The sequence below is a fragment of the Lissotriton helveticus genome, chromosome 3_1 (assembly GCF_964261635.1).
Source record: "Lissotriton helveticus chromosome 3_1, aLisHel1.1, whole genome shotgun sequence".
Taxonomy (NCBI): domain Eukaryota; kingdom Metazoa; phylum Chordata; class Amphibia; order Caudata; family Salamandridae; genus Lissotriton; species Lissotriton helveticus.
In genome coordinates, this window is record NC_136061.1 from 1,548,247,123 (window position 1) to 1,548,269,655 (window position 22,533).

The 22,533-nt window shown below is 44.7% G+C and overlaps 1 protein-coding gene across 4 annotated transcripts in view; it reads left to right on the top strand.

The window, feature by feature from the left end:
• Positions 1 to 22,533, top strand: part of PCSK7 (proprotein convertase subtilisin/kexin type 7) — a 226,331-nt gene that overhangs the window by 60,186 nt on the left and 143,612 nt on the right. For 3 of the 4 annotated variants that reach the window (XM_078682281.1, XM_078682283.1, XM_078682284.1), the window contains one exon: positions 21,722 to 22,201. In XM_078682281.1, the coding sequence (XP_078538407.1) occupies positions 21,722 to 22,201 (480 nt within the window). Of the gene's footprint in view, positions 1 to 18,959; positions 19,002 to 21,721; positions 22,202 to 22,533 lie in introns of those variants that run through there. The other variant, XM_078682282.1, reaches the window with a different exon arrangement.

Sequence of the window (22,533 nt, forward strand, 5' to 3'; positions counted from 1 at the left end):
GTGCTTGTTTACTTTCCAAATAATTTAGTAATATGTGTAAAATCTAAACATCGGCCACTTCAGATTCCAGCCTTTTGAAAAGCATCTTTGGGTTTCATATGCCGTCTTCATATTTTCCATTCAGTCGTGATGACTACACAGTTAATGCTGGTCATCCGATGATATTTATAAATCACATTGATTTTGATGACTTATCTTGGACTCTCCTCTTCCTTTTTTAGGTTTGGTTCTGAATGTTGATATAGCATTAATATACCAGAGCCAAGTAGAGATAATCTGGTTTGTGCCATTCCGAGGGCAGTGAAAGACCAGGATTGATTGATTGGGAGATAAATTCATGGGTCTCCAAACCCATTTCCAGTGTCAGAGAGGAAGAAGACATACCAGTGATTGGCTCTTGTTAAGTCAGACCTTGACTACCACAGATGAACTATCATGTTTGCTGGTTCCAAGTCCTACATAATTAAGGAGAAACTAAAAACGGACAGTGGGATAGGGTAGGCAGTTGTCGCAAGGAGCGGGGTCACCCTGCTGATCTCAAGTTCTCACGCCTTGGCCATGCCGCCTTAATCACACCCTCACAGCCACACTGGCCAGGTGGAGTAAAGTACCAACTGGCATTGAGTTCAGTTTTCCAGATTAACAGACTGGAGAGGTCTATACCAGTTCACATGCTTGCTAAGCATTTGTTTCCACCTGCCTCACAATTAGTACTTAAATACAGTAGGTGCAGTCGCCCTCAAATTGATGATGCCAATTAAAACACACCATGATTTTACAAAACCATGTTCAGACATGGCTGAGGCTAGTCTTTTGGGCAGGGAACTGCTCTCCATATTCAGGATGAAAGAGCAAAACAGCTGGAAGTGTGTCAGAGAGAGATGGATCCATACCAGCTTTTGCTATAGATGCATCATTCTAGGGTTAAAGCGTTGCAGTGGCCTAGATAGGGATGGGCTCATGTTTTTTATTGACAAACCCACCCTTTTTCATTAGCTTTGCTTTATCTGATTGATGACTGTTGGATCAAACCCTCCACTGAAGAAATCCCTTGCATGCTAACCTGCTGTTGTCTAATGCTTCAACAGTCTGGTCTGAATCCTCTTCACATCCATCGGAACCCTCCAAATGTAACAGTTTCTTTGTCTGTTGAAAGTGTTTTTATTGATGACCCCAAACTGCTCCAATTTGTTTACTGCAGGATGGCTTGCCTGATGTCTTATGTATGAATAGGCAACAACGAAGTACAATGCTCCAGCCCATGAACAGCACAACCTGTGCCCTTCTGTTGGTGAAACAGTCTCCTTGTTTATACCATTTCACTGACAAAACCCTTCTCAGGAAATCACCTTTCTTCATTGGTTTTGATTGAAAGATTATACTTAGCATCAATTAACCGAGGCAGCCTCCTTGATATTAGATTGCTCAGTGCTTTCTTTTATGTAACTTGGTGATTTGTGCACTTACAACTCTGGCACGGCTTCGTAGCTATGTGATGGGGAAGTCAGACGTATCCAGTATTAGGGTATCTTTCATAGATTCACATGCCTGAATCATTCCCCGACGTCGGGATGGGAGTCCCCGGTACATAAATAAAGTAATGTTCCATTAGACATATAGAGTAATAGGCCAAAGGCCTCACATAAGTAACATATCCAGGTCCTTTTGTAATAAGGACAAAACTCTAGAAAGCAACCAATCAGCTGCCACCACCCTCTGGAACCCTCCTGGAAGGAGCCCTAGTCCCTCAGATTTTCTACCGCACGTCGTGCTAAGGGAGTTTCCACTGAGCTCTGCTCAGGTTTTCCTTATCTCTTGGATTTAAGGTATTTTTCTTCGGATATTTCTGTATCTGAGTGAAGTCTTTCCTGTCTTCATGTCGGATACTCCTAAAAATGGCCTTTTTAGGCCCTGTGATACTTGCAAAAAGAAGAGATTGCATGTCGACGAACAGCATAAGGACTGCCTCTACTGTCTTTATCCAGACCATACTCCTAAAGACTGCAAGGTATATTGTTCTTTTTCCGCCAAGACTTTAAAAGATCGTGAGGGAAGGCTTTTAACTTTGTTGCAGAGGCTTAAGGACAAAGAAGACCCCTTGTCCTCTGAGGAGAGTGAGAGCTCTTCGAAATCCTCTTCAAAGACTCCCCAGAAAAGGACCAGAGATGTTTCTCCAGGTCCTTTTACGCAGCAACCTCAAAAGAAGAGGCAGAAAATGTCTCCAGAGGCTCTAAAGCTTAAGGATTTACCTGCCAGGGAGCCTTTTCCCTTTCAAGGGTCGAAAAAAGCAGTCTTAGACCCTCTAACTCCCCTGCTGAGTGTGAAACACACTATTAAAAAGTCTTCCTCAGCCCTGTCGACTACCACCTTGTCGATGATGGCCTTGACAACAAAATCTCCTCATAAAGCCATTGGAATGACTTAATCGACGACGACCATTTCTACCCTTTCAGTCTCGTCGGCGTCCCTTTCCTCGACGACATCTTCGTCGGCGGCACGTACACCTTTGTCGTTGACGATAAAAATCAAGAAATCCTCGTCGACTGCGACAACAGCATCGACGATGAGTGCCTCGCCGATGATACTCACGTCGCCGAAGAGTGTACCGTCGACGACGATTCCTTTGACGATGATCCCTTTGATGACCACTTCGTCGACGAGGTCCCTCATCAACGGTAGTGTCTGTCGTAACCATCGATGATTACTCGTCGACGACGTCTATACCGAAGACGGCCTCGTCGACGACACCTAAATCAAGGGCAGAAATTACATATTTTCATCAAAAAATAGCGAAACAGAGGCTGATGCCTTCTCTTACATCACCCAGTAGTGTTCAACCATTACTTCCCTCTCACCTTTTGGATGAAGATGAGGAGTCGGATGAGGACAGTATGTTTAGAGCTGCAAGAAGCCCCTCTGAACTTAACGTTAAGTATCAGGAAGACTCTGATTATGATGATCAAGACATGGACGAACAGGCATACTATCATGACGACAGCCATCATCAACAGCCACAGATGGTTTGTCTTCCTTCAGCCTTGGTCTCTGACCTGCAATTTATGATCTCTGACTACAAAAAGAGGTTCCCTACCTCTGCGTCGTCTCCTTTTCCAGTTCTCTCTCCGCCACAGAGAGCACAAGCCCCGCCGCCTCCTACCATCGAGGTACCTGTACCGCCTCTTCCATCTTCTGATGATGATGAACAACAAGAAGAAGGGGAGATTCAGGATACGCAGTCACACCACGACGAATGGGACGACTATTTTAGCCTTCTTCCAGCATTGCTATTGCCTCCTCAGGCGGACTGGCCTCCCGAAGATGTAGGAGGTTTTCATAATCTCCTAGAAAGAGCAGCACAACGGTTCCAATTGCCAATGCCTTCTCACCAACAGGACGGTTTCCTTTATGATTTCAAGGAACCATACACAAAATCAGTTAGGTCTATGCCTATCATAGACTACATTTGGGATCAAGGCAACAAGATAATGCAACATCCCTCTACAGTTCCTCCAGTCTTCCCAAGATTGGACAAGAAATACAGGGCTCCAGACAACGCTCCAGCCTGCCTCATTTGACATCCCAAGTATGATTCTGTTATTACTCAGTCAGCTCAATGCAGATCGAAAAACCCTTCTGCCAACTGGCTGGGGTGGCAGTTCTGCGGCGCCAAGGGTGGCTTAAGGCAACAACATTTCATCCTGAAATTCGACCAAAAATCCTTGATATGCCTTATGATGGACAACTCCTTTTTGGTTCCTATATTGATGAAGCCCTCCAGGGCATCAAAAAAGATACGGATACGACCAGAGCTCTGGGTAACCTTCAATATAAAAACACCTCTTTTCGTGGCTGAAGAGGTAGACGACAATATTCTAATAGAGGAGGTTACCAACAGTGTAGGTCTTCATACTCCACATCAAACCAACAATACAGACCACAATTTCAGCAGAGACAACAAGCACAGACTTCGTACTACAAGTCTTCTTTTCGCGGAAAAGCCGGACGGCAAAAGGATTCAGTGTATGGCCAATGACTTCTCTCTGCCGCCAGTCTACGTTTCTTTTCCACCTTCCAGAGTGGGAGGGAAAAATTCCCACTATCTTCAAAACTGGAATCAAATCACAACGGATCGTTGGGTTCTCCAGCTGGTCCATTTTGGACATTCTCTGGAATTTGTGCAAACTCCACCGGCAACACCTCCTCAACATATGAATCACAAACATTTACACCACTTACTCCTGGAAATATCATCAATACTCCAGAAGGGAGCTTTAGATCAGGTTCCTGTTCGTCAAAGAGGACAAGGTTTTTGCTCCCGATTCTTCTTGGTGAGAAAAAAGGAAAAGAAATGGAGACCGATCCTAGATTTAAGAAGTCTCCACAAATACTTAAAAAAGCAATCATTTTGCATGGTCACTATCCAGGAAGTCCTACAACTTCTCAATGCAAACTACATGGTATCCTTGGGCCTCCAAGATGCCTACTTTCATATTCCTATCCACAGAAGGCATAAGAAGTTTGAGGTTCGCTGTGGCGGGCAGACATTACCAATTCCGGGTCATGCCTTTCGGGCTCAAATCAGCCCCACTCATCTTCACAAAATGCCTTTCTCTAGAGGCTGCATACCTCAGACAATAACATCACCAGATCTCTCCTTATCGCGACGACTGGCTCGTCAAGGCACCCTCTCTCGACAGCGCGAGAAGGTCTTCCAAAGCCTGTCTTCGGCTTTTCAGAAGATTAGGTCTTACCCTCAACCTAGACAAATCAGTTCTAAAGCCTTCTCAGCGGATAACATTTCTGGGAGCTGTCTTGGATACGGTCCTGAAAAAAGATTATCCATCGCAGGAGCGACAACAAAAACTCCTACGTTTGGCAGAACGCGTACGCAGGAAAAAATCTCTTTCAGCGCGTCTATTCAAATCCCTCCTCTGAATGATGTCTTCCTGCATCCTTCTAGTTCCTTACTGTCATTTCCGCAAGCGTCCTCTTCAAGAGGCTCTCTCCGCTCAGTGGATTCAAATCAGGAGATCTTTCGACGACGTCATAAAAGTGACTCCTCAGATGGTCGCAGCTTTCAACTGGTGGACTCAGCCACAGAATCAATCTCCAGGCCTGTCCCTCCTAATTCAAGCTTCCCCTCAAGTTATAACCACAGATGTGTCTCTAGAAGGTTGGGGAGCCTTCCTTCAGGAGCTTTAGATCAGCGGGAAGTGGTCGCCTTCCGAGCGGAAACTGCACATAAACCTCCTAGAACTTAGAGCTGTCTATCTAGCTCTCCTGGCTTTCCTTCCCAGGATAAAGAGGTTCACAAGTGCTTGTCAGAACGGACAATACTACGACAATGCACTACCTGAACAAGCAAGGAGGGACTCGTTCAATTTCACTCTCTCAAGAATCTCAAAAAATTTGGAACTGGTCTCTTCAACACAAAGTTTCCCTGCGAGCGGAGTACGTCCCAGGAAAACACAATGCATTGATTGTAAGGTTTCAGATCCCGCTTATGTAGTCAGCATTGGGTTTTCTAAGAAAATGCAATGCTGACTACTTAAGCGGGCGGTTACTATGCTGCTGTCGAGCATTTGACTTCTATAGATATTCCATACCTTGAAGCCCTGAAGAAGTCTCTTTGGAGACGAAACACGTTGGCTATCATATATGAAGTTTTGAAGAGAAAATCTGTTTGTGAAAAATAAAGAGAAAAACGTCGTCAAGAAACACACACCCTGGATATGGACGTTTCTTTATGCGCTACTGTTCTTTGAACTCTGATATGATACGCTAATATTATTGTCCAAAGTGCTGAAACTTATCGCATTGGCCACTGTTGGATCTGTTTGCCACGCGACAGAACGCCAAATGCCAACACTTCACAAGCTGGCATCCCCAACAGGGATCTCTGGTGAATGCATTTTCAATAGCATGGTTTGGCGTACTCACCTAGGCCTTTCCATCGATTCCCCTGATTCCCAGGCTCCTCAGGAAGATGAAGGCAGAGCCCTGCACACTGATTCTAATAGCACCGTCATGGCCTCGCCAACATTGGTTCACAGACTTTATCTCCTCTCCCTGCAAACACCAATTCCATTGACACCGTCTCCATCCCTCCTCACAAAGGACCAGGGACATGGCCAACACCGGATCCAGCATCTCTCAGATTATTGGCCTGGCTCCTGAGTTCAACGAATTTTAGAATTTGAACATTCCTCCGGACTGCATAGCTGTCCTATCTCGCGCCTGAGCGGATAGTACAAACAGGACTTACTCCTTTAAATTGAAAAGATTCTGTATTTGGTGCAGATCTGCTAAGGTGCATCCCTTCACATCCTCTCCAGAATAGATATCCTCCTCAGGCTGCGGTCAGGACCATAAAGAACTTGGGAATAAAAATGGATGATGCCCTCTCTATGGTACCACAGTTGCAATTGGCAGTCGGAACCTGTTTTGGTCTCCTGAAAATGGCTTAGGAGGTTTTTATTTCTCTTACAGACTGAGCATAGAAAAATGGTTATTCATGCCCTTATCATCTCAAGGCTGGACTATGCCAACGTCCTCTATTTGGGCCTTCCGGAGTTCTTACTGAACAAACTGCAGGTAGTACAGAACACCGCAGCCAGGGTTGTTCTGAGCTTAGGGCCTAGAGATCGGACTTCTCGCCATCTCAGGGATTTACACTGGTTACCGGTGCGCAGTAGAATCCGCTTCAAAGCCCTGGTCCTGGCCTTCAAGGCCGTACATGGGATAGGAGCTAAATACATCTGTAGAAGAGTTTTTATATGCCTGGTAGATCATTAAGACCTGCCCACCAACATCTCATTGGCGCCCCTAACTATCTCAGAGCTCGCAAAGGGGGTCGCTCCTTTCAAGTGCAAGTGGCCGGACTTTGGAATAAGCTGCCTCTTCCACTTAGGAAAGTCACTAATCTGCTTGCTTTCAGGAAACAATTGAAAACCTGGCTTTTTCAACAGACACTATAACTTTCTCGGTCCTCCCCGTTTTTTTCCTCCTTTTTCCTTCTCTTGTTTCCCCTTGCTTTTTGTTTCTTTCTGTCTTTTAAGCGCCGGGACACTCTTTTTGAGTAGCTGTGCGCTCTAGAAATCTATTTTAACATAACATATTGCCATACCTCCTTCATTTATCCTCTTTGGGCCTCGCCCATGCTTCCATCAAAGTTCACCTGGCAGCAATATCCTGTTTCAGAAGATCTTCTACCGGGCCTTCTCTTTGGTCAAACAGATTGATAAAGCAATTTCTTAAAGGTCTGTTTAGGGCTTTCCCTCCTGTAAAGGCCCCATCTCCAACATGGCAAGTAAACACAGTACTTACTCCGCTAATATAGCACCCTTTTGAGCTGATACACAGAGCTGATCTCAAGTTCCTTTCTTGGAAAACTGCGCTCCTTCTAGCCCTTGCATCTGCAAGACGAGTTAGCGACCTTCAAGCTTTCACAATACATTAAGACCCTTTTCTTCAATTCAAGAACGACAGGGTAATTCTTTGGACTAATCACAAATTTATTCCAAAAGTCCCATCGGACTTCCACCTAAATGAGCCTATTATCTTAAAGACTTTCTTTCCAAATCCTCAAACAGCAGCTGAAAGAGCTCTACATTCACTGGATTTGAAACTCTGCCTTAAGTTCTACCTTGTCAGAACAAAAACTTTCCGCAAGTCCAACCAACTTTTTGAGGCGTACAGTTTGCCCAGAAAGGGTTTTCCTCTCACAAAACAAAATATTTCCAGATGGATCTCTGGTGCTATTGTCTTCTGTCACCAACAAGCTGATCAACCTTTACAATCAAGGATTCGTCCCCATTCTACTAGGGCAGTTTCTACTTCTATGGCACTGTTTGCAGGTGTGCCTATCACAGACCTTTGCAGAGCGGCGACTTGGAAGACGCCACATACATTTACCAAACATTACTGTTTGGCTACGGAGCTAACAAAGGATGCTGCAGTGGGACAGGCGGTGATGCGTCCCCTATTATGATAGAGGTGAGCCTTCCTTCCTCCCCACCATCCTTTCTCTTATTTTTCTACGCACATTTCTTTGTCACTGTTATGTCTTTTGCCAGACTTGTAACTTATTGCTTTGCATTTTAATGCTGATATATAGACTAATGCTTTTATGTTCTTTATGCAAAAGGAAATGTGCTTATCATTGCTTTCTATTCTGATTCAGGCATGTGAATCTATGAAAAATACCCTAATACTGAATAAGAAATGTGTTACTTACCTGTAACTGCAGATATCCAGTATTGGTATCTTTCATAGATTCACATGCAACCCACCCGCCTCCCTTGGAAGGTCTCACCTAGTACTCTCAGTTGTACCTCCTATATAGCACGGTGCTTACGAAAATCTGAGGGACTAGAGCTCCTTCCAGGAAGGTTCCTGAGGGTGGTGGCAGCTGATTGGTTGCTTTGTAAAGTTTGGTCCTTATTACAAAAGGACCTGGATATGTTACTAATGTGAGACCTTTGGCCTATTACTCTATATGTCTAATAGGACTTACTTTATTTATGTACCGGGGACTCCCATCCCGACGACGGGGAATGATTCAGGCTAGTGAATCTATGAAAGATACCAATACTGGATAACTGCAGTTACAGGTAAGTAACACATTTCTTCGATGACAAGACTCACTTTTGTTTTCTAAACCAGAGAAGTTTTCTGCATCAAATTTAGCACACACCAGTTCTGCTGTGCAGTGCACCTGCATTTCTAGTGTTGCTAAGTCTGTTACATTTTTGTCAAACCTGTGAGCAACTGAAAAAGTGCATTTCATGTACAGACCACATGAGGGGACTACTTATTTGTCTTGCTTTTGGTGGCTTGTGTTTGCTTTGTTCGCCCTAGGTTGGCAGGGTATGCCCAGACGTGGGTCCCTTGCTCACTTTGCCACTGGATTCAAGGTAGCCTGGCTGATGAAGGGTGTTGCCCAGAAACCAGTCCCAGGATGATTGTTTCCGGTTCAGGGAAGACCTGGCTTGGCAGTTTGGGCTGGACTGTTCCCATGAGGCACAGGGTCAAGACTTATTTGCATACAGCTGGGTCTGAATTGAGGTGGCGAAGTGAGCTAAAGAACGATGATGGATTCAACCCAGATCTGTGACTGGGGTTGAGTGTCTGAAAAGTTTCAGCCCTCCGTCCATCATCTCCTTGCGCTGGCTTTGTTGATCTGCCAATGACTTGAGGGTTCCCAAGGTGCCCGTGTAGGTGTATACTGGTGGTGGGCGTCATGGTAGGTGTCAGGCCAGATACAGTTAGTTCTCAGGTATCTTGTTAATAAATACGTTTGTAGTTTCTACTCTTGTGTCCCACCTTAACAGCTTTGTGGCTCCTGTGATGAGTGGATCACTTTTGCGTATGCCCAGCCGCACCATGTCGCTGCCACAAAAAAGTTTTTCTATAAATATTCAGTACTCTATAAATTCAGGAGTAAGACAGTCACTCAAAGTTACAATGAGGCCATGGTACTAGAAAAGAAAATGCTGTTCTAAGTGAAACTTTCAACTGAAATGGGCAGTACTGGATAAACATGACACCACCAGAGCTCAAAGACTTAAACAACTCTTCCCAAAATCTCTGTGCCGGGACATTTCTTGACAGGGCTCACTCAACTTTTCTCCCTTTTTAGTTTATTAAAAGTGAGAATTGTTGTGTGGTAATAGTAACATGTGTTCTCTGCATTGCCACGAAATAGCAAAACTGCTGCTGCAAGTGCTTTTTACAAAAAAAGTTATCCATGGTAATATTTTGATGGGTCACATCAGAAAAACTTTGATTTTGTTCCCATAAAATGATCGTCATACTGCGGGTATAAGTGGAATCCTAATTTGAGTAGAGCAGTTATATAAAAGATTGAGTAGGCTCTCTGTAGTTCTCTTGCAACCTGTCAACCTAAGATGGCTCCATACATTGATTGCACCAAAAGCTAAACTTATTGTAGGCCGTAGAATACTATTTTGGGTTTATCACAGCTGGCTCAGTAGTTGCCATGCTATCAATTTCCAAAGAACGATGGGCTGAGTTGATTTGCCTTCGTGTCAGCATTCGGCTCACTTGCTGGCTCATCACCTGATAAACTCTGGTAAGGTGAAAGCCTCAGTTAGTCATGGTACGTGTAAACAATTTGAGCAAATACTGGACAGCACGTCCAGTTAAGGTTCTTTTCAGCAAGGAAACATAACAAAAGATGTTGATGGAACAAAATGTGTCAGCTTTTGTATGGTGAAAATGCTTTTCTTTAGGGTCTGTCGCTTTGTCTCTTTCTGTCTTTATTTCTATCCCTAGTAGCCGTCCTCTTTTTCTACTTCTCTGTACCTTTGCACCTATCTCTGTCCCCATATCTATCTTTGTTTCCATCACAGTCTCTCTCTCGCCTTCTCCTACATTGCTCCTAAAGTGTGCAACTTCCTGCCACAATGCAAAAGAGCCTCCTCCTCACTTCTTGAATTCCATAAGAAGCTGAAGACTCACTAGGTCCAAGATTTGCCTAGACTCACACCTGCTCGGCACCAGGATGCCCTCTTGAGTAATAGTGCACTCATCAAATCTTCATAACATCTCTTCCCCCCCGCTTTCTTTCTTACACTGTTTATCTCTCTTTCATGATTTACATATGCCCAACTGTGCACTACTGCTGTTCCAACCATGTCCAATTTGATTATTGCGATCTCATCTACCGACTGTGTAATTTAAATGATAGAATTATTTTTTTTAAATGACATTGTCTGCTTCACTACATTTGTTGTTAGGACCTCCCTACTTAAGGTGATTTACTTAAGAAGAGATAAAAATAGTCTTATTTGCCTTCATGATAAGAGGTTAAGAAAGAACAAATATTAAGCAGAGTCTAAAAACTGATTTTAAAACCGTGATCCAAGGGAGTAGACCGGAAGCACGAGCAAAAGGATGATCAAATGCTAAATCAACCCTAGATAATAAGTTACCATCAAAATTTAGCCACTGTCAGGGAAATAAAGCACAACTCTGTTTATAGACTTATATCCCTGTTGTATTAAGAACACTCTAATGCTAGACCTGAAAATTATATTTTAATCAGCATTTTTTGTGCTGTCTTTTTAACTTACTGTGGCAGCATATTTCATCTGTAAAGTAAAATCGTTTTGTGTACAAGTCATTGGTAGCTTTCCAATTACCTTCTTGGTAAATTCTCTTGTTTGGGCTAACATTTTGCGTACCATGTTCTTTAATTGTATTGTCACTAGGTTAATTCCTCTTTCTTTGACGGGAAGCCTGATTATGCAGATTTGTTTAAAAAATAAAAGTTGTACTTTCAAAGACATTGTCCCCAGTGCCACGCAAGGGGCTTGTGGTCGGACCACCTTAAGGTTTGTAACCTCTGCCTTGCAATGACCATGAAGACACCTCGTTGAAGCTTACCTCGCCTTCCAGTTGACAAATACTATATTGAAGGGAGAGGGTTTGGGAGCACCTTGAAATGTTCCAGCAGTCGACACATGAGACATCTTCGACAAATGGGACTCCTTCGGTGCTGAGGACTGTGAGGAAGCCGGACCCTCAGGCATCTTACCCAGTCAGCCACTGCCCAGTCCAGTGGCCATCTTTTCGATGGCTCTGACCATGGGAAAATAGAGGTGTATCACACTACCTCAAAGACCAGCTGCCCTCAAAAGAACACCTCGTTAGGGTCGTAGGTATGGTTGGCTCTAATGCCCACTCCAATTCTCCCGAGAAACCTCCCACCGAGGCAGAGCACCACTCCAAGGCAGTGAGTTAGAGTGCCACAGTCTCCAGGGCTCCATTCGGTACCAAACGAAGGCCTTCGGTCTGAAAAAAAGATCCACCTATGGGTATCTTTCCCTCTCGGCTGTCAATACCCATCTCCATAGACCATTCTCCACTCAACTCGAAGCCATAGGCCCCTTCAACGCTGGCACCTAGGCCACTGTTGATTCAAAGCCATCATCGACATCGACAACACCCACAACAAACACTTCAAAGGACTAGGAACACCCAATCGACAAATGGGTGAAGGAGGAGCTCGATGTGAGGCTAAAATCTTCCCTTACTTGGAAGTTTATGGTGTAGCCACACCGGACAAAACCGACAGAGACTCTGCCTCAAATTAGATTGGCATTTTAGCCGAAACCTGAATTTGAAGCCCCTCCACCCCCTTTTCCTCTCCTCCTCCCCCCTTCCGCCAAAAGCTCCCAGGCACAAGAAGCATAGAGCCAGGGGCACTCACACCCCTTTTGCTCCACCTTCTCCTCAACCACCACCTCCGGTGCCTCCTCCACCGTCACCTAGAGGGATCTCCACACTCCTCTTATGACCCAGGCAACCCCTGTGACACATTTTTGAGCCACAGCCGACTGCAATGTCAACCGTACAGGCTACCCAGACCCTTCACAGTTATCGCATCAGGGCATCTCCCCCAGGTGATACCTCTTAAAGGATTTGCTTCAAGTCATTCAGGGCAAAATAGTCCAAATCAAAACAGAAAATTTGACCACCACCTACTGCCTTCATAAGCAGGGCAGCCCTCTCTCACCCCTTCTCCCATTACTTGCGAAATACACCTGACACTGGGCTCTCCACCACCACCTACATCTTCTGGTACAGCACCTTCTGTGAGTGGACAACCACTTAGCAGACCTGCTTTGCTGGACTTATCAACAAGTCCATGAGTGGGAAATCCCGCACAGGTCCTATTCCAGTATTTCCAACACTGGGCACCCCACAAATAGACCCGTTTGGCAGTCCCAAAAACACAAATCCAAACTTCGACTCTAGGTACCTACACCCTCAGTCCATGAACAATGCACTTTTGATTAACTAGTCAGGATCTTTGCAGATGCTTTTCCACCTCTCCCACTCTTCTGTACGTGGGTTCGGAAGATGTGACCGACATCTCTGGCATTTATACTGGTCGATGACACATGGGTCAGCCCTGGTACTCAACACTACTCAAGATGTCAGTCCACCCCCACGGGAATCTTCTCAACAGGCTGGACCTACTCACACGCATCCAAGTTCCGATCTGGCAGCCAGACCCCAGACAGCTCAATCTAGTGATCAGCACTTGAGGTTTTAGAGTTTGGCTACTTGCGCTTCCTACAGGAATGCATGGACTACCTGCTGGAATCTCATAGACCTACCACATAGGCCTGCTACACCGTAATATGTAATATGTTTATCCATTATTGCATTGCCAACCATCTGGACCCTCTTAAACACATTGTCCAGGACATCTACTATCTTCTTCATCTGCAGAATTCAGGCCTTGCCTTCACTTCGCATTTAGCAGCTATTAGCCCATACATGCAAAACAAGGAACAGTCATACTTCTTTTTAGGTCGAGCCTAGTGGCAACGTGCATGCGCTGCTCGTTCTGCGAGGCATGCTGTATTAGGGTATGCACTAGCAGCCCCGTCCACTCTACCCCCATATTTGTCATTGTCCTTCTTAAATGGTGGCTTCTGATTCGTAAATGGGCTTGTTAGTCCCGCCCTGGTACCGCCTTGTCTCCATTTGTGACGGCCAGGACTGGACCTTATACTTGGCTGGGTACACGGCCTGCTTTATCTAGGGGGTGAGCACTATTTTTGTTATTGGTACTGATGGGGACAATGGCGGCTGCTTCTTGGGGAATTTGCATAACGATTGCGGCATCTACTTCTGGGACGCCGAGCTCTGTTTAATGTTTTTTTTTTCTTTACTTTCATAGTAAGTGTGGTGCCCGCTTCAAGGACACCCCGCTTTGTTGGTTTATTTTACTTTTTACTTTAAAATTGAGCGCGGCTCTGCTTCAAGGACATCTCGATGGGTTTCTGTATTTATTTTTTAACTTTAAGACTCAGCGCGGCGCCTGCTTCAAGAACACTGCGCTCAGTGTTAAAGTAAAAAAAAAAAAAAAGGAAACCGAATGCGGTGTCCTTGAAGAGGTGCCATGCTCAATTTTAAAGTTAAACAAACATTTGCAATGCAATAGATCTCTCGTTTACGCGAGTTTATGCTATTGGCATTGTCATTTACAATACCAATAACTTAAACTTGCGTAAATGCGAGACCTATTGCATTGCAAATGCTTATTTATCCCAGTAATCGAGGACTTCATGAACGGCCTCAAGAAGTTCATCTCCCTACAGATCCCCCTTCCCCATAATGGTACCTAAATGTGGTCCTTTCCAAACTTATGGGTGTGCCCCCGACGCCACACATTAAGCCCTTGTAATCTTGCCCCTTGCAATTCCACACCTGGAATGTAGCTTTCCTTGCAGCTATAACATCTCTGACACATAAGAGAGTTACAGGCTGTCACATTCCAAGAACCTTTCATTCAAGTTCTTTTCAGTACCAACCCAAAGTTCCTCCCCACACTGGTTTCCTTGTTCAACCTCAACCAAACAATAGAGCTGCCAGATTTTTTTCCTCCTACCAGACTCCGTAGAGGCGAGAGCACTTCACACGCTAGATGTTAAACATGCTCTCGTGTATTACAGCAACAGGACCAACCCCTTCCACAGGTCCCAGCAGCTATTTTTAGCCTTTGCAAATCCTTACAAATGACATCCTATTTCCAAGCCCGGTATTGCCAGATGGCTAGTCGAGTGCATTCAGCCCTGCTGCAATAAAGATAAAAGCGCCATCCCTGTTACCCCCAGGGCACACTCTTCACCCAGGAAGGCACCAATCATGGCCTCCCTCAGTAACATCCCATTTGCTGACATATTTGAGGCAGCCACTTGGTCAACCCCACACACTTTCAATGTTTATTGTTGTGTGGACAACATCAGGACATTATTTCAGACATCTGCGTTATCTACACGCTTTACACTGCTTGTAACGTGTACTGCTTTACTGACTGACTGTTTATGAATAGCTTGTGTATCTACAGTAATAAATAATTCAAACAGAAAATGTTACTCGCCCTTTAACTACTTCCCTGCTGGGCACATTCCCCCGCTGTGCTCGGGGCAGCGCGCACAGCGCCCCCGTGCTCATGACGAGCACAGCTCGTCATGCAGCACAGTGCTCGTGTGCATGACGAGCTCAGCTAGTTATGGGCACACGAGAACCGTGGCTCATGACGAGCTGAGCTCGTCATGAGCATGTGAGGGGTTAAGCATGTGTAAAGTCACATTAACCTACGCTTCTCCCCGGAAACATGCGGGTCTACTTGCATATCCCTGCTTTGATAATTTGACTTCCTTTCACAATACACACGGTGCACAATCCTCTAGGCACTTGCTCCTCCTTACCTATTCTCACCTTCTGTGTGAAAAACAATTTAAGGTGTAGTTAGTGCCCATGTGCATTGCCTACTCAGCGTGTAGTCGCAGTGCATCGCTTGCCTCAAAAGCCTTTCCTCTAAGAATAAAAAAAGTTGCAATTGTCAGAACCCAATACTAGATGGCAGGCATATACAGAACATGAGAATCTACAGCACTACATGCTACAAACAGATACTTTACAGGGTAAGTTACATTTTTCATATGTCTAAAATGCCAACCGTTTTTAGGTCTCGTGACCTATCAATGCGCATGCGCATTGAGAGAAGCGAGACTATAGGGCTTTAAACAAAGTTTAACTAACTGTGGCGATTTGGTGCTGTGCCCGTGGCTTTTAGGTCAATGCGCAAGCGCATTGACCGAAAATGCGCGTGCACATCACCAAATCGCCGTCTGTTCCCTCAGCCGCACTCCAGGCCCCTGCTGCTTTCACACCCTCTCCCCGCTCCGCCCCCTCCCCTACCCGCCGTGTCGCATTTCTCCCCCCCCCCCCCCCTTCTCTGCCTTCCCTCCGTCGCTCGGCCCCCTCCCCTGACTGCCGTGTCGCATCACCAATTTAGGAGCCAAAATCAGAATTGAGTAAAACATTCTCAGCGAAATAATTAGCAACACAAACCTGCTACACCCACTTGCGCAGAAAGTAGTCATACCCCATAGATCACGTGATCTACCAAGACTTCAAACAAAGTGTCACAACTCTATAGGTTAGCTTAAGGAACAAAGGACATGCACCCCACTGCATACATTATGGAGAAACAACACTGAAAATACTCTAGCCCCACACGGCTTTGGCTAAGGTCACAATGGCGCACCCACCATTTGGAACTCAATCAAAGGGAAATCTTAAAGTCCAATGGCCGGCGGCCGCCTTTGAAGTGAAGCTTAGCTTCACTTCAAAGGTATCCGCTCCCCCCGCCCCCTGCTTCACACGTCTCACGGCCGGCAGGCCGGCTCGTATTTCTCCTCCCTCCCTCGCCTCCCTCCCTCAGCACTGACGACGCGAAAGATTTACCTCCAGCAGAACGTGTCTCATCGAAATCACAATTGAAAGAAGCCTGCAGGGCCAGGCAGAGATACCTGAATCGTGCACCAACACAAGATAACGTACAACAATTAGCTGCCATTTTTTTCAGTTAAGTGAGGCGAGTTTCACGTGACCGACACCGAGCCACCGTGAAACCTGCTGGACGGGAAGTTCCAGTTTTAAATCCACGGCCGCTTCAGGGGCGTGCACCACTCTCTGTACACAATAACAGAAGCACACATGCACTGCGGGTCGCGCGCCTCTCCACGCCTGACTGCGAGGCCTGTTTACGTGCATCCTCTTACCTGCGCTCACCCCGTCTCGTGGTGCTTTGTTTTTCTGCCCATCTGGCGCCTTCCTGTCCAAGTACTTTGTGATGTGCTCGGGCAATCCCTTCAAAGGGGCGACAGGTGGAACCAGAATGAAGATTGAGCGTTGTCTGATTGCGCTTAACCCACCTCATCACGGAAAGGTGTTTTTGACGCTATTTTTTTATAGGGTTTTACAGACTTCCCGTTCAAATCCTCAAGTTACAATACATTATGTGGAGGTTAAATATGAACTGCTACGGTCTAATTTGAAAAGGTATATTTTTAATATTGGTTATTCGATTCTTAATTTATGAATAGTTCTACCAAATGCTTTGATACCTACGTGCACCCAGGGCTTACATAATGTCTGTCCTTCATTTATATGTGCAGTTTGCATCCCATGAGCTGCAGCATTTGATGCCCTAATGGTTAATTTTAGAGCACAAACTTTGTTGGGTTAACAAACCCCAAGGCTCCCCAGTCTTGATTCCACAGCTTGTATCTTTGAATGGGTGTTGCTGAACAGTCCTCAGATCGGCATGTTGTGGTTCCTGCTGTAATTGTAGTTACGCATCCACCATGACATCCACCACCGCCACATCCACCACCGCCACATCCACCACCACATCCACCATCACCATCACCACCACAACCACCATCACCACCACATCCACCACCACCACCACCACATCCACCATCCCCTCCACATCCACCATGACATCCACCACAACCACCACCCCATCCACCACCACCACCACCACCACCGCATCCACCACCACCACTGTATCCACCACCACCACCGCATCCACCACCACCACATCCACCACCAACGCATTCACAGCATCCACCACCACATCCACCATCACCACCACATCCACAATCACATCCACCATCACATCCACCATCACCTCCACATCCACCATGACATCCACCACCACCGCATCCACCACCATCACCACACCCACCACCACTACATCCACCACCACATCCACTACAACCACCACACCATCCACCACTACCACCACCACCACCGCATCCACCACCACCATCGCATCCACCACCATCGCATCCACCACCATCGCATCCACCACCACCGCATCCACCACCACCACATCCACCGCATTCACCACCACCACATCCACCGCATCCACCACCACATCCACCACATCCACCACCACATCCACCACCACATCCACCACCACATCCACCACCACCACCACCTCCACCTCCACATCCACCTCCACCTCCACATCCACCTCCACATCCCCCACCACATCCCCCACCACATCCCCCACCACATCCCCCACCACATCCCCCACCACATCCACCACCACATCCACCACCACATCCACCACCACCATATCCCCCAGATCCACCACTACCACATCTATATGTGTGTGTGGCTCTGTGTGTGTGTAGGTGCAAATGCAATGTTCTTGGATTTTCGTCACAATAAAATACACTGAACATAATCTTCACAAAAGTTATTTACAAACGTTTAAGCTATTGCCATTATAAATTACAATAACTTTTATTTGAGTATTAATTATTTACAAAATTAAAAGCCATTGTTATTTGTAATATCAAGACATCTAAGTCACGTAAATACAACACACATTGCATTACAAATGCTATAGGTGTCACATTTGCAAAAGTTAAAACTATTGACATTGTAACTGACAAAGCTATTCATTTTGCTACATTCAAAACCAACACATAAATAAAAAGTGTCATTTACAATACCAATAGCTCAAACTTTCCTAATGCGAGACCTATTGCATTTCCAATGCTTGTTTAAATTGGACTGGTGTGTTTGCAAAAAAGATATCGTACGTTTGAGGAACATCTTTGGTGATCGTATCTAGGGTTTAAGACTAGTCTGTTGTTGGAGGCAGTCAGTTTACATTCAGATACAATAGGGGCTCGTTTTAAACTGTGTGCTTGAATTATAAGGTCCTGTTTCAGTTAAGTTTTTGCGATCCACAAAGTGTGCGGAGCTACATTTGTTCGCAGTTACAGTCTGACACTTATCTACATTTACGTTTGATAAATTGGTCCAAGGAGCAATGCTATTCTATTCTTTTTTATGTATAGCACTGATGTGCATTGTTTTGTTAGGCAATGGTTGTTTGGCTAGAAGAGAATTTGTATGGTTTAAAATTAAAAAATGTGAGAGTTAGCCTGAAAGTTAAATGAGTTTGATTTAGGGGGCTCTTCATTGTGTTTTTTTGTGTTTTTTGTGCATAGGTGGTGTACTGATGGACTTAACATGACGTTTTCCTCTTGAGAGATATTAATTTCCCATTACTTGGCCAGAGTATAGTACTTTCTAATGAAGCACCAGCAATACAAGTCGATGTCTTAGGATGCCATGTGTGCTTGATGGTGTGTTTCTAACGTGCATGTTCATTGTTGTTCACACCCGTGCCATTGATTTGGAATCTCTTTACCAACCAAATAGTTTTGGCGCTGTATGGTGCGCATAGTAGTGTGGGGATTTTTTTCTGGTTGTGGAGAGCAACAAAACTGAGTGCAAAGTGTAATACAACAAGCCATTTTACCCATGCAATCAATCACTTTAGTTTCTATATTAAAAAGTAGATTTATAGCGCTCTTTATTTTTGATCCCCTATTTATTAGTAGACAAATGACATTTAAAAGCAAACAGCTTATCCACACCACAAACACAATACAAGTTTTCGCTAATACATTTGACCACAAGTGTTCACCGTGGCATCAGATCATTTGCTAAACACCATTAAATGAGTTCTATGCAGATGCAACGATCCGGGCAGTCATCTAAATAACTTGGCTGCACAAGTGCTAGAAAATTCTCTGTGCACTAAGGGATTTTATTACCAGAATGTAGGGTCTCATCCTATCTTGCCTGGTAGTTGTTCTTGGCGTGACAGGGGCTTGGGACGTCGCAGCACATTCAAGATCCAGGATTTAGGCAGGGCTCTGAGAATCCAGATTCTACTTTTGCTAAGAGAGCGATTTAGTATATTCTATTTGGATATACATTTTTCAGATGCTAATAATGTCTGGATGCTAAAAAAGATGTCTGGGGATGCCGTGAATAAATTACATTCTAAAATGAACCACCAGCCAGACTATTTTTGAACAGGCATTTTGCACTGTACAATGATAATGATACTTAATTCCAGTTTTGAAACGGCCAAGATGGTAGACCTGAACTTTTATTTAAAGGTTTCTTTGGATCCTAAAATTCATTGGTTATAACTGAATTTTAAATAGGGCAGATTACCTTTGGTAAATCATTTAGGAGCATGGATAGAGGGAGCTAATCCTGATCATAGTTGCCTGTGGGAAATGCATGATGTGTATGCAAGATACTCCCCATGATGTATGTGAGAGTTTACCCAAGCAACAATATTGATTTATTAAACCTATCTTTTGGAGTAGCCTCTTAAGGATTGTAAAGGTTGCTTTGTTTTATGTACTCTGTAAATATATGTAATTGTCTTTCAAAGTTTTTAAAATGCTTATGAATTTGTAATTTGGTGTTTTTAGTCCTCTATATGTGGAAGAGGGCAAATTCATTACAAATTGAAATTAGACCGCTTTCACTTCGTCTTGCTCTGCATATATAGCAGACTGGGTCCGAAGACAGCATGGCTCGCCTCACAATTTGAAGCCCATGCATCTCTTTCCATGCTCAAGTGAGTGGCAGTGAACTCTGTATTGGTTTTCACTCGGCCGACTTTGGCCTGAAGCGTTCCGTTTCACAGTAAGATTTGTTGATGACCAGTGTATTCGTAGGAGAAATGCTTGACAAAAGCATTCCTCTTCTTGCCCTGCCAAAAAATAAAAAATAAACCCTTTTGACCTAACTTGATCAATATAACTAAACCGTATTACAAGTCTCTTATGAAAAATAATTGTATTGTTTATATTTAATGCTTCATATCCCTTACAGGACCACTTATTACTCTAATTTGGAACACATTCCAGGATGCCTTTAAAAATAATAAAAATAATAATACAGTTCTAGAAAACAAATTATACTGTAATCTTTTATAGTTAATGACAGCATGAATATGTTTCTAATACTTGCTACTGGTTTTACCAATAGTGAAAACTTGGTGGATTGTCGGTTGCTGTTTGCAGGATTGGTACACTATCCTTGTCCCTTGAATGGCTTCTGTTGTAATCTACACGGATAGTCGTCATTACAGGATGGCTACTTTACTCCCAGTAGGAAGCTAGCCAGTCACCGAAAGGCACCATCATTCTGCTTATAAGCAGATGTGGACTGATCGTACCCAGAGGCACTATGAGGGATGTATTTTTTTATGTAGAGGCAACGTGTAAAGCAAACAGTACCTGTTTGCTCTGTGCACCCACTCCTTCTCAATACCCATAGAATAGTTATTATATTTGTGCAAGGAACCAACGTTTAAAGTAATTAACGCATATAAATAAGTACAAAAAATACTGGATATTGCCGAGGATATAGTGTTGATGGCTCTTCCCCACCCTGCTGAGGGATCCACTCGAGCCTGCAGTGCTCGGGGCTCAAATCCAGCAGGCAGTATTTAGGGTTCCGGACCAGCCTTTTTTAGGGTTCCTTAACAAACTGCAGTACTGAAAGGTGGGATTTGATGGAATGATTTCTATTTGGGTCTATCTGTCGCTGATGTGCTTATATTTAGAAGTTTTTGTTCACATTTCTTGTGGGATAAAGTCTTCTGCTTGGATGTATTGACTTACTTGGATGTTGTAGGGATCCAAGGTTATATGATGTTACTTTCTGTGATGTCATTGGGGTTTTGAAAATGGGGTTGGGGTGGAGGGGGTTAACGTAGTTCAGCTCTCCCTGACATCACTTTCTGAAGCCCAACTACATCTCAAATTTTCGCATTCTCTGAAGGATGTTCTTTTTGTAAAATGTAATATGTTCAAAGTGGTTCCTATCCGTGGCACCAGTGGTTGATTTAAATAACTAGTATTTTAAAACCTAATTTTTGTATTTGCAGTACGAGGTCTCTTCAGCAGCTTTATTTCCTTTAATATTTATGAAAAGTTTGCTTTTGTGATTTGTCAGAGCCATTCTTATACTCCTCTCTTTCTATCCCCTGCAGCACTGGAGTCTGATGCCTCTGATGAAAGGCTTGGTGCTGCAGTGCAGCCTTGCAATGACAGGCTCCCAACAACGCATCTCCACCTGCCTATGGATGTGCCTGGCATTAATGTTTGTGTCAACATCATGTGGACTTGCCCAGGGCCCGGAAGAGGACATCCAGCCAATGTCCTGGGCCGTGTGTCTACAGATCCCCAACGAGGCAGCGAACACGGAGCAGCTGGCACGTGTGGCGGATGAACTGGCACAAACGACAGGCCTCGTGAACAAGGGCCAGATAGGGGAGCTGAAGGACCACTTTCTTTTCACTGGCAATGGGGATGCCCTGGCGCAGGACAGCCAGTCTAGGTTGAGGGCAGCAGTGGCGGACGTCTTGGAACGGCACAACCATGTGTTGTGGTACACGGAGCAGAGGCACCTCAGACGCTCTAAGCGCAGTGTGACGTTCAATGACCCCAAGTATCCCCACCAGTGGCACTTGGTGAGGAGTGCAGAATCTCTTGAGATGTTTCATTAGGAGTAAAGGACCTGATTTATGCTCAGAATGGGGTCTTCTGGGCACACTCGCACCTATCTGGGGCTCTATCTCAAACAAAAAGGCCCTGACTCTCCCTCACACACGCAATATGTTATCCTGTGCTTCCTCTCACAGATAGAAGGTAATATCAGGACCTCTCACTGAGAATAGGGTATTCTAGCACCACAATCACACTTTATAGGGGTAGCCTACTCCTTCTCTCTTATTCATACTAGAACACCCTATACCTTTACTCACATTTAGAACATTATATTGTAGGCTCTCGGTCCCACTCA